Consider the following 11,836-nt stretch of genomic DNA (forward strand, 5'->3'; position numbering starts at 1 on the left):
TTATTAAATCCATGCAGACGTGACCACGAAACGTATGTTCCAATTGTTTATTGCAATGTGGTAGGGCATGACATGCGTTTGCATGTCAAGGGTCAATTCCCTGTTAAATATCTCGCGTCTAGGAATATAATTTCTGACTTTGAAATTATTCATCTCGCCATCGGTTGTAAGTGTAACTGTTGCCATTTGTGTCGAGATTCTTGGGCAGATTGCAGTTTCGAATCTTTCTTAATAACGTCGGTTGCCTCCTAAGAACGAATTCGTCACGAAGGAATGACGGGAGTCGCGCAGGCCCGTCATACTTTTTATTTTTCGAAGGAACGGCAACAGACAATGAATCCCCATTACAATCCACGTATATTCACGCTATCTCGCTGCCACCAAAGACGTTCACCCAAACGCGTCGAGATGCAAATGACTCAATTTTTGTTTCACGACCATGATTCAACGCAATCAGAGTGCGCAAACCGCTTGGTGGGTTTCCTGCCTAATGGAAATGATATTTTAAAACATTCATGCTATAACTCTATTTTGCAGTCATTGTCTTTTCTGTGGTTTAGTTAGAGATCAATTCAAATATAGAAATATTAATTTACAAAAGAAATTAAAAAGGTTTGTTTGGTTCTTTTTTAAAATGAATAATTTCCTCCTCAAATTAGTTAACCAATCTAACAGTTTGCCTTAATAATACAAACAATACAAAACAGGAAAGAAGAAAAAGCCGAAAACAGTCTGAAATTATTACCATAATGTAAGAAGGGTTTTTTACACCCAAAGCAATAACATCAAAGAGTTGTGATTGATATATCGTTAGTGAAGTGTAAAACATGGTTGGCTGCGATTATTGCGTTTTAGCGCACTCCCATTGGTGCACTTCGATCTTCGTTATCTTTCCGACAGAAGAAGTTGTTTCCTTACAGGTCCGCTTTTAACCAATCAACCACTGTTGATTTTGATTGTAGGCATCCTTACTTTGGAAATTTCGATTCCGCTCTCTGTTGAAGTCATCAAGATGAAGTCTTACATGGTAACTTCTTTGACCCTAAGGATGAACCAAAGAGGGTCGGGATTAACAAAGGTAGGTTTCATTCAACTAAGTTATGCATGTGTTTTTCCTTTTACCATGTTCCCAACGATATCGTAGCTTCACTTTTCTGTATATAAACCCAACCCAACCCAAAATTCCTCTACTTTCCCTGACGAAGGGCTAGCGCTCGAAACGTCTGCTAAGAAACTCTTTACGGTGGCTAACTTACTTTTTTAATTTAGTTGACAGAACTAAATTATCTTGTAATACCCCCACTGACACATTTATTCATTGGTCGGGTTTTTTAGATAGTTGGCTGAAGCAACCACTGGATGCATCGTATCGTTGCATGCCCCCGCAGTTGAGCGAGAAATTTTAAATTCTGAATAAGTTCTTCAATTTAAAACCTTTTTTCTCGAACTTTGGCGACTTTCAATTGTCAACCGATCCTTTCTAGGAACGTTTTTCAACCATTTAAATGCTATCACTCAATAGGCTACTTTCAGCTTTCTAACGAGGCCTGGAGTGCTTGGAGGACACAAAGTAATAGTAAAGCATGTTTAAAAATCCTTCTTGAGTTTTCTTTGTGTCTGTGCTCGCTATCAAGGGTTTTTTCATTTTATTATCTACCACGGGAGTGAATAGTGTTTTTCACGCGCGCTGAAGTGATTAGCAGGCGTTACACCTTCGTGCAGCTGAACAAACAATATCGCACGTTAAGAACCTACTTCTAACCATTTTTTATTATGTATTGAAAGAAATAAACTAATATTCTGGTTTCTACGTTGTGCATACTAAAACGATTATTTACTTCGTATCGGTGAAAGTGGTGAATATTTATCTCGCCCCTTCACGGCTGAGCAAATAAATATTCAACACTGCTAACTCCCCTTCGCTGAATAGTTGTTAAATATTCAAAGCAGTCATGTAAGCATACTTCAAATACTGGTATAAATATTTATTAGCGGCTTGAAAACAACAGGTTGTTACTCGTTGTTGAGGTAACGGCTGTTTGAGTTTGGTTTCTATGATTTGGTTTCTTTCTATTTATTTCGTCCTTGTGGGATCACTTAATGATAACAGGGTCGGTAATCTTTCCATATTTTCGAATTTCGCACAAATCGCCTTGCCTGCCTAAGAAATTCCATTTATGTATACCTTGTCTTCCATTTATTACTGAAAGGTTTGCGGTTGTCAAACGGGGGTAAGAAAGAGAGCTTATGCAAAACTTATGGGCAGGCTAAAAGTATTATAGACAATTAAAAATTCCTAGCTAAATTTTGAAGCCCAAATCACCTCCCCTTAACACCGCCATACTCACCATGAGTATGGAACAGTTTCTCAATTCTGTATATCGTGAAAAAAAAATCGCGGGTTAAAGAGGCTTGAACACCTGGTAGACTTTTACATTACGTTCTTTTAAATAGTTCCCCTAGGGGTGGATACAAAGAAGATTGTAATTAGCATTTTTATTGTTCACAGGATCTTCTTATATTTTTAAGACAAACTGATTTTAGCGTTCCTAGATATAATACAGTAACATGGTCAACATTCCCTTTACTTTATATTTTAATCTCCCCAATTAGTAGAGCACCTTGGTACTCGGCAATAAACGACTTGAGACTTAAATAAAGTTATCTATGTAGCTATCTGTCTATCTAACTATCTATCTAGCTATCCCTGAGGATATACTTTTTCTTCGGTAGTGCGTTACGGCCGAATAACAATACCATGAGCGACCCACCAAAGCATTTGCACATCCAGAGTAAATAATGATATTTTAGTATTAAAATACCACCTTGTAAAAAGCTGGCGTGATTCATGAACAGAGCGAAATAACGATATCGCAATAATTTGTCTCTCTTTACAAGGTGTCGGGTGAACTAATGAAACCAATACTACTCCACTTGTATCAGAAAGAAGTGTTGCTTTTCAATATTCTACTTCGTCGTCTCCAAAATTTACACGATCTTGTGAATTCGGCAAAAGGTGGAATATTCTCACTAAAATCACATGAGACATTCAATGTGAAGTTTCTCTGAACGCTCAGTGTCTTTTGTACTTACGCTTAGTTGCGTTTAGAAACATCAATTTTCAATATTGATCAAGCGCATGGAAGTCGTTCGTGGTCTCAGCGGTTGAGCCCGCAGAGCAATGGACACGAAAGCATGCAGTTGTACTCAAATTCCCAATGTCTGGAGTCTGTGACATAACTCTAAGTGCGAGGCACTTTTACATGGCAAGATCTAGATTTGCTTTGACGATGTTCATCACCTTTATTTCGTTAGTAACCCAGCAATTCTCTCGGGTAACGAAGTAATTGCGAAATGTAATTACGCTCGAAATTTAAATACGAGAGACAGAACGACATTGTTTTGTGAAACGGTTCACTGACTTAATGAGTAGACAAATAAATCGTGTTAGGACTCTCTAAGCAGTATTTTGAAATATGCATGTACGTGACTCGCAAGTGCAAACATTAGACAGTTAAAAACGCTTCGCTTAGTCTAGCAGCAATTTTAATTCCTCAAACAAGGAGTTCATCTTTGGTTTTTGAGGTAGGGTCAGTTATGTGTTGTACGATTTTTTTTGTCGTAAAGCTTTAGAAAGAAGATATTCCCTCGTGTAAATATAGTAACGAAATTATGATGCATTCGGAAGGCCGAACAACCTAGGCAGTTTTTATAGTTGGGACTGGACATAACTGAAAGTTTTTGAGGTTAAATTCTCCATAATATGAAGCCCAGCGATGATATCATGGCATCTCATCTCTAGCTTTGCGAAACTTCGCGTGAATTGGTCGAAAACGATGATGGCGAAGAGGCCAGGCCCTTGGGTCACGTTGTTTTCCTATGACCTTAACTGTCTTGGGGTGAAGCAAAGTTTATTGTCTTTACTTTATTTGGATTACATTTTTTCGTCCATGAAAGATGGTGCTTTGTCATCTTTTCATCAAATGCTTCTTTAAGTTTGATTTCAGATGAGAGTACATGCGGTTACACCGATAAGCGCTCGAGTCAGGCTTTGAATAATTCTACCACAAACAAGAACCGTGGGCATGATCGATGATGCGGAATGCATTGACTAAAAGCGCACCTTTATAGGTTAAACTCAAAAAATATTTTTTAAACAACTGATTTAGGCCATCCTTTCTACAAAATTACTCTATTTCATATGTTAGCATCGAAGAATGTTACTCGAATAAACAGGAGTGAACAATCTGATGGTCAAGTTAGAGAATATTTCATCAGTACTTTAAACCAATTACGAAGGTGATGACAGGAAACGCTATTGTCACGTAGATTCTAACTAAAAAAATTCATCAAATAACGACCAGTAGCAACGACGACCAAGTTGACTCTGTTTATTTTCGAGCATAGACCACTTTCATAAATGGCTGCCGGATTAATATTCTTTTTTTTAAATTTAAATGAGCCCTTCTGGCCTCGCTTGAGATAATGTATCTTTTGATTTTTGTACTGGAGAAGGAGGCCAGAAGGGCTAATTTAAATTTAAACAAAAGAATATTAATCCGGCAGCCATTTATGAAAGTGGTTTATTTTTGTTATGTAGAGGAGTGTTAGTACGTCGCGGCGTTGTTTAAGAGTAATCCGAATGTTAAGGACTGTCAAAAAGTCTAGTCACGGTTTGTGTGCGTTCATCTTCAAAATTTATCCTAAATTTTATCAAACTTGCCGCATACAATCCATGTTGATCTTTCCCTTTTCCTGACCATATTTATTACTCTGTGTCTTTATTATTTTCCATATATTATATTGCTTGACATATTAGTACGCTGAATTTATTTTATTCAGTTATTTATGAATGAACTAATACCCAAGGGAAGAACCCTTTTCCTTTTCAAAACGAGACAACCTTTCCGAGAGATCGACACACAAACAACCTAGAGTTAACGGATCTCATGAATATTTCATCTTTTTTTTTATAAAGCAGAGATTAAAGTCAAGATGGCTGAAACAGGAGTTGCCTTCTCTGGAGGTGGTATTCGGTCAGCGGCCCTATGCTCTGGTGTTCTGCGCAGGCTCTTACAGCGTAACGCCAAGATCGACTACCTCAGCTGCGTGTCAGGGGGAGGTTACACGGGCACGGCCTACTTGGACTGGAAATACAGACATGGAAAGAAAGATGATCCTAAATGGCATACAGAGTTCTTTGATTACATGAGAGAGAGGGCGGGATTGATGTGCAACTGGCAGAAAACACTCGGCGGGATATTTGACACCATTGTGCTGCTTTTGCTAATGCTGTTTGTTTCCGTTATAATGCCCACAATTGTGTGGGGATCGTACGTTTGCCCTCTGGCTTACGTCATCGATTTCATATTTGGAGATCTGTTGCGAGCCGAAGACGAAGTAGAGGAAGATTGTGAAGACCCCGTACCAGGCCCAAGGAGACCTAGGCCAACTGCAGGAGGAAATGCCACAGCTGGCGAACGAAGGCAACGGTGTCGTATACGGGCTGGGTCTAAAGCCTATGCAAGAATAGTTCTGTTTTCTGTCCTAGCAATCCTTTTCCTTGTTCTCTATTTGGCGGCTAAAAAATCAAAAACTGCTTTGGCATCAAAGCTTTACATTATCTCTGTCATAAGCGGTCTCTTACTCGCCTTCACATTCATTCCATACTTTATCTATTACTTCTTTAACTTGACTCCGTATTGGATGCAACTCATAATCTTTGTGTTTTCTATTTTTGTGTGGTTTTTCTTCCCGGTTCTGAGGCGCAGATCGTCCTTTGTTCTAGTGATTTATCTGTACGCTTACTTCGTGTATTGGAAGGTGTTTGAAGCCACCTTATTTGGTGTGGAGTACTCTGATTATCTTTTCTATGCACTCCTCTTTACTTCTGGCATCACTTTGTATTTTGTCCCAGGGTTAGGAGCAATTCAACAGCGTCTCGTTCATGTATTCAACAGGTATGCGTGCAATAACTCGGCCGAAATTTTTACCACTTCCTAAGTCGAAAAAACGCGTACAAATGCACGTGAAAATCCCGAAAGGTAATGTGGGTATTTTGACCTTAAGATTTCAGGGAAATCGGAGAAAACTTCACTGTAAGAATAAGGGATAGCTGGTTTGACAAATTTATACGTTTATTTTACTTATCAAAATTTACTGATTACCAGATACCCAAATTACCTTTCGAGATTGTCGCGTGTACTTTTGTCCTTTTATCTAGTCAATCTTTTTCTAAACAGGTGTGTACCAAAACACTGCTTTGCAGCCAATTTTAAGACCTAAAAGCGGTATCTATTTACTATTTACTAACAGCACTGCACATAGATATGATATCTGTAAAATGGGCCAAAGGCCTTTTCACACGAGCTCTTGGTTGAGTCACCCCAAACAGTGCTAAAAATAGCCACTTTTCCCAAACTCGGGTTGTCAGTCTTCACTTGCAAGCGTTTTGCGTTGAGGCCTATCGAGATCACCTTTTCCATCGATCAAAGCACGCTAAACGTTGACTATAGAGGTTACAAAAACGCTTGATGCAAGTTCAGAAGACGTTCGGGTTGAGCGTTATGGTGTGGAAATACAGATACATCAGAAAAGAAAAATAAATATGGTTATTTAGCAGAAAGTGCCCAGCCGGGCTACCTTTTAAGCCACCGTTTGAATAAAAAACCTACGGATGACTCAAACTTTATTACCTGGTCAACCAAGTCTCGCTAAAGGTTCCCCGGTGAGGTTGGGGGGGGGGGGAAGGGGGTACCCGACTAAACTTTTTTTGTGTGCATGAATACTCACTAAGATCTGACATTAAAAAAAAAAAAGATTCTTACGATACTGATAAAATTGAATACCAAATCATCTAATACTAAATGGCTCTCAACAGTGAAAGCGGCTGCTCACTTTCAATTAAATGAACTTTGCTTTCCAGATGGAGGCTGCAGAAAGCTTTCTACACGGGAGCCAGCGTGGGTTCAACGGGATGTGGAGGAATTGGTATGGAAGACTTTTTCTTAAGAACATTTTGCATCAGGCCGAGCAAGCACGAACAACTCGCTGATAATGAGCAAGGACCTTTGACCCTTGGGGACCTGGATGGAGTCAAACCGCAGTACTTGTCTAACATTGTGGTTAACGAATGGCTTCTCGGTGAGACAGAGGAAGAGTTGAGATACGAACTTCTTGTGTTCTCACCAACAGAGATAGAACGCTTGGATCGACGACCAGGACAAGATCAGTTTGAAGGAAAACTTGAACCGAAAGACATTAAGCTGTCGACTGCCATGGCAACATCAGCTGCTGCAGTCGCTCGACATATGGGTGCTTATGAAAAGTCAACTGAGAGCATAAAGCAGTTGCAAATTGTGTTGGGTCTTGGTATGGGTGCATCCATGATATCAGACTTGGAAGGTGTAAAGAAAGAAAACTGTTGTTGGAAGGTAAGCACAAGTTCTTTGTAGAAGAATTCACCAGTAATTACCCCAAAATATAAGACCTTATAAAGTTTTCAGATGTTAAGAGCAACACGTTCCCATATAAATAAAGTTAACCTGAATACGTTGGTCAATGTAATTGTTTCAATTAAAAGATCATGTCAGGTCTAACTTCCACAATTTGGTTCTTATAAATGTGTTTCCTGTACTACGCGCTTCATTAGATGGACCCTAATAGGAACTATGATAAGGAAAATCCCTGGAAGTTGCGGGTCTTGCTTCGTTTTGTTTAATTCTAGGTTATCTACCGAAAACGACTATTGATACTGTCTAATAACACTAAGCATCCTTTTTTCGAACTGTGTGCACTCTGCTAGAGGTGATATTATTTTAAAAAGTGGCGCTCTTCTCTTGACAATGAATTCGGATGGTCCTTTCGTTGCAGTAGTCATAATTTTCGTTACATATGAATGAGACTTTGGTCTTGTTTAATTTACAGATGCTACCTTTTCTTATCGAACTTCTGCGTGGTCTCCCCTTGGTAACCTTTCCGTTGGTATACTTTGCTGGGGGAAGTGAGAATTGGGTCGCCATTGGCGTTTTAATTTTCTTCATCGTGCTTCTGGTAATGGTAATTCTCGCTGTGATGAACACTGGAAGTAAAACTCCAACAAAACTTGAATTGGTAGTGAGGTAAGCGTCAAATTTCCAAATATTTGTGGTCGAACGATTCCATAAGGTTTCTGCACGACGTTTGTCACATAGGAGCCTTATAATGACCTGGCTTACCTTTGAGTTTTCTTTTATTCTAGTAGTTGGGAAGGGCTGGGGTTCGATTCTTCGTAAGGGACTCAGATTTTTAATTTGTTCCTCGTTAGGGACAAAACAAATAATACGTAATTTTACCCATGAGTTGTTCCTCTTTCTTCGGTAGATGGTTCATCACCAATATCGCGTTCGTTCGCTTTATTCGCGAATTGTTGGCTGTCACCAATGAAGGCCCCATGCCGCCTCCCATCTTGCGCCTTAGTGATGGCGGCCACATAGAAAATCTTGCTGTTCTTCCTCTCCTGAAGAAACGCTTGCCCAAGATTGTTGTTGTGGATGGTGGCCTCAAGACTAAAGACATAGAATGGGGGGAAAGCTTACTAGATGCCTTGGAGTTGGCTCGTAAGAAGCTGCACTGTTCCTTTAATGGCATGGATGGCCGTGACGTCATCGAAGACCTTAAGGAGAAGTTTATTTATACACCAAAGGGTCACCAGCCGAGAAGCTACAGGTAGAAAAATAAACGCGTTTGTCTGTACAGATAATTTTCTAGTGGTAACAAATTAAACCTATTTGAGCTAATAATAGTTATGTTTCACCGCCGCTGTTCTTAAGTGAGCGCTTTCCAATTCAAAATGCAAAAGAGAGCATCCATTTGTCGCTCAAAAGTTTGAAAGTTACATTCTATAGGAAAATTCATTACTTGACGAGGGAATTCCGCATTAAATTACACGCGAAAACCGATATGGTACGAATCGCGAAGCGACATCGGTTTTCAAGTCCAATTTAACGCAGATTTCAAGAGTCAAGTAGTGGATTTTTCTTGAATCGCATAATTGACTAGAAATAAGAACACAAAGAAAACAGCATTACTTACTGTTGTGTAGACGTAGATACGAAACAATATCACTTAGCCTCGTTTTAAACTCGCAATTTTACGCTAAATACCTCGCTTAGTTAACCAATCAGAATGCGAGATTTTATGCAATGATGCGATTCTAGATGAAATGAAATAGCTTAAAGTGCACCTAAACCCAAAAATTTTTTTTCGCTTAACGAAATAAGCGTATTTTTTGGAGTATTTCTGTGCAAACATTTTTTTATTTGCTCAAATCTTCAATTGTCTGTGCCCAGTCAAAATACGGAAAATCGGCCGCCATCTTGTCCCACGGCCGAGTTTAAAGAGGACTGGCTCTAGCGGGTAATGTGACGTCAAATCGAGAACTCGAAAGTCTGCATTTCACACATTTTCGCTTGTTTAGGAAGGTTGTAGTCGATTTTGTCCGAAAATATGCCGACTAAGTGTATTATAGGAGGATGTAGCAACGTGCGAAATTTGCAAGAAGGTATCACGCTTCATACATTCCTCATACAATTCACCTGGTCAGCATATTTCGGACAATATCGACGACAACCTTCCCAAACAAGTGAAAATGTGTGAAAAGCAGACTTTCGTGTTCTCGATTTGACGTCACATTATCCGCTAGAGCCATTCCTCTTTAAACTCGGTCGTGGGGCAAGATGGCGGCCGATTTTCCGTATTTTGACTAGGCACAGAAAATTCAAGATTTAAGCAAGTTAAAAAATTTTTGCACAGAAATACTCCAAAAAATAAGCTTATTTCGTTAAGCGAAAAAAAATTTTTGGGTTTAGGTGCACTTTAAGTCGCAGCATTGTTTGTAGGCTGATGTTTCTGGGTTCTAATTGATGCGTCAGAGATTAAGACCTGTCGAATTCCATGGGTCGATTAATTCTCGAGAAAGTCAAAACTAATTGCCAAAGTGTAATGTAATAAATAACATGACAAACAAACAATTTTTAAGGCCAAAGTTCAAAATGGTAAATTGGCCACCGTTACGATTATAAAAGCTGACGTTTCGAGCGTTAGCCCTTCGTCGGAGCGAAAGACGAAGGGCTAACGCTCGAAACGTCAGCTTTTATAATCGTAATTGTGGCCAATTTACCATTTCAACTTTGTTGATATTTCAAATAATTTCGTTACCCCCACCGACGCAGCCCCAAACAGTTTCTTTAGAAACTATCAGCCTTTATTAATTTTTATCGCCGTTACTTAAGATTTTATCTTCACATCGACAGGTTTAAGGTTACCTACTATGAAAAAGAAGACGAATACTCAAAGGGGACCAAAGTTGGCGAGGGTGAGATTCTCCTCATCTCGCCAAGACACCCTACTAAAGGTATTCAGAAAGAAGAACCATTGTCATGGAAAGACGCTTTGCGTGACATAGATGTAGATCTCGAAGCTGCCAAATGGGGAGAGAGTCCTCAGCAAGATACCGATGAAGTCGACGATTTAACCTTTTGCTGCTGTGAGAGCTGTCATAGTTTCAAGTACCAAAAGTTGTCGAATTGCCTGTGTGGTGTCTTCCCGCAACACATCACAGCCAATCAGTTCTTTACTCCGCGTATGTTCGCGGCGTACCATCGAGAAGGATACAACGCATGCGTAGAGGCTGAAGCTGCTGAATTCCTGGCTGCTGACATCGAGATTGAGGTGACAGATACAGCTTAACTTCACATGGGAATCTGAAAAAACTGGCTGTCTCTTAAGAAGTAGTTAACAGCTAAGATTTATAGCATTGTAAGGGAGGATAGTGTGATAGGAAAGTGTGAAAGATTGACTTGGTAATTGTTTAAGAACGAGATATCATCTCTAAACACTTAATGTTTCTTCAAGCAAGACTGAAGTGAGGTACTTTAATATCTTAGACAAGTTAAAAACCATAAAACTATGTTCTCTTGGGTAACCTAATAGAACTGCTGATCACAAGAAAGTTTGATCGTTGTTTTTCATTAGCATAAGTGCGTTCCAAACGCAACCACCCGATCAGGATTCTCAAGGTCAGAGAATTGCCTTAGACGTCGGTTCCATGGCAAGCTTTCCATTTCAGTTGTGTTATGTGTAATTAGACAATACCAAGTGGATGGACTGTAAGCATTAAATGTATCATTCATTATCGCAAGGTAAGACCTTTGCCACAGCCAACATTGACGGTAAAACCCTATGATGTGTGGAGGAGATTTTAGAGGTCCTAAGTCTCACTTCCTGAAAGTAGCATATATTATATCTTGAAATCGATCCTTGGTGTCAGGGCTCGACACTAACGGTAGCCAACTAGCCACAGACTGGTAGAAATTCAGTTTTGGCTAGTGGTTTTCGATTTCCACTGGCCAGTTTGGCTAGTAAGCAACCTGAAATTGTCGTGACATCTAAGTTGTCACCAGCCACTTGGCTAGTTAGTTGAAAAGTTGGTGTCGAGCCCTAGGTGTCTAGTTTACCATGCCATGGTCGAATTTTTCATTTTAAAGAAAACTTTCAGGGTGTTAGGTTCCGAACTGTGTTAATGATTAAATCTGCTTGATCCATTTGAATTTTTTCTACCCTCTTAGTGTTTGTCCACCTTACAAACTGGTATTTTCAGGTTCATATTCCATTTATCTAAAATTTTATCAGGACACCAACATCACTCTACTTAGATTTACGTGAAAAAACTGATGGAGTGAGAATGGTTTACAAATAAGGGTGTGGTTGAGCTATGGTTGTGTGGGATCTCATCTGGAATGAAATGAAAACGTGAAACTGAAGGAATGAAAATGAGAGGAATGAGTTAAAATTTTAT

General features: G+C 39.4%; 1 protein-coding gene and 1 long non-coding RNA gene across 7 annotated transcripts; one reads left to right on the top strand and one right to left on the bottom strand.

Annotated features, from left to right (window-relative positions):
- Nucleotides 1-33: 33 nt before the first annotated feature.
- LOC148723331 (uncharacterized) lies at nucleotides 34-3,308 on the bottom strand. Its single transcript, XR_015991746.1, has 2 exons — nucleotides 3,094-3,308; nucleotides 34-1,042 (listed from the first exon to the last, which is right to left on the bottom strand). It is a non-coding gene; the product is annotated as an uncharacterized LOC148723331 (long non-coding RNA).
- On the top strand, nucleotides 996-11,588 carry LOC111343829 (uncharacterized). Of its 6 annotated transcripts, none has more exons than XM_022951019.2 (6): nucleotides 996-1,078; nucleotides 4,982-5,960; nucleotides 6,926-7,433; nucleotides 7,927-8,120; nucleotides 8,362-8,706; nucleotides 10,293-11,588. In XM_022951019.2, exons 2-6 carry the CDS (start codon nucleotides 4,996-4,998, stop codon nucleotides 10,726-10,728), a joined length of 2,448 nt encoding a protein of 815 aa, XP_022806754.1. In that variant the 5' UTR covers nucleotides 996-1,078; nucleotides 4,982-4,995; the 3' UTR covers nucleotides 10,729-11,588. The 6 variants fall into 6 exon arrangements, with proteins under 6 accessions (XP_022806754.1, XP_088589439.1, XP_022806753.1 ...); XM_088733313.1 differs by having other exon boundaries at nucleotides 1,062-1,078; nucleotides 4,979-5,960; XM_022951018.2 differs by lacking the exon at nucleotides 996-1,078 and adding an exon at nucleotides 3,447-3,585 and having other exon boundaries at nucleotides 4,979-5,960.
- Nucleotides 11,589-11,836: the final 248 nt, after the last annotated feature.

This window comes from Stylophora pistillata, chromosome 9, assembly GCF_964205215.1.
Source record: "Stylophora pistillata chromosome 9, jaStyPist1.2, whole genome shotgun sequence".
NCBI classification, from domain to species: Eukaryota; Metazoa; Cnidaria; class Anthozoa; order Scleractinia; family Pocilloporidae; genus Stylophora; species Stylophora pistillata.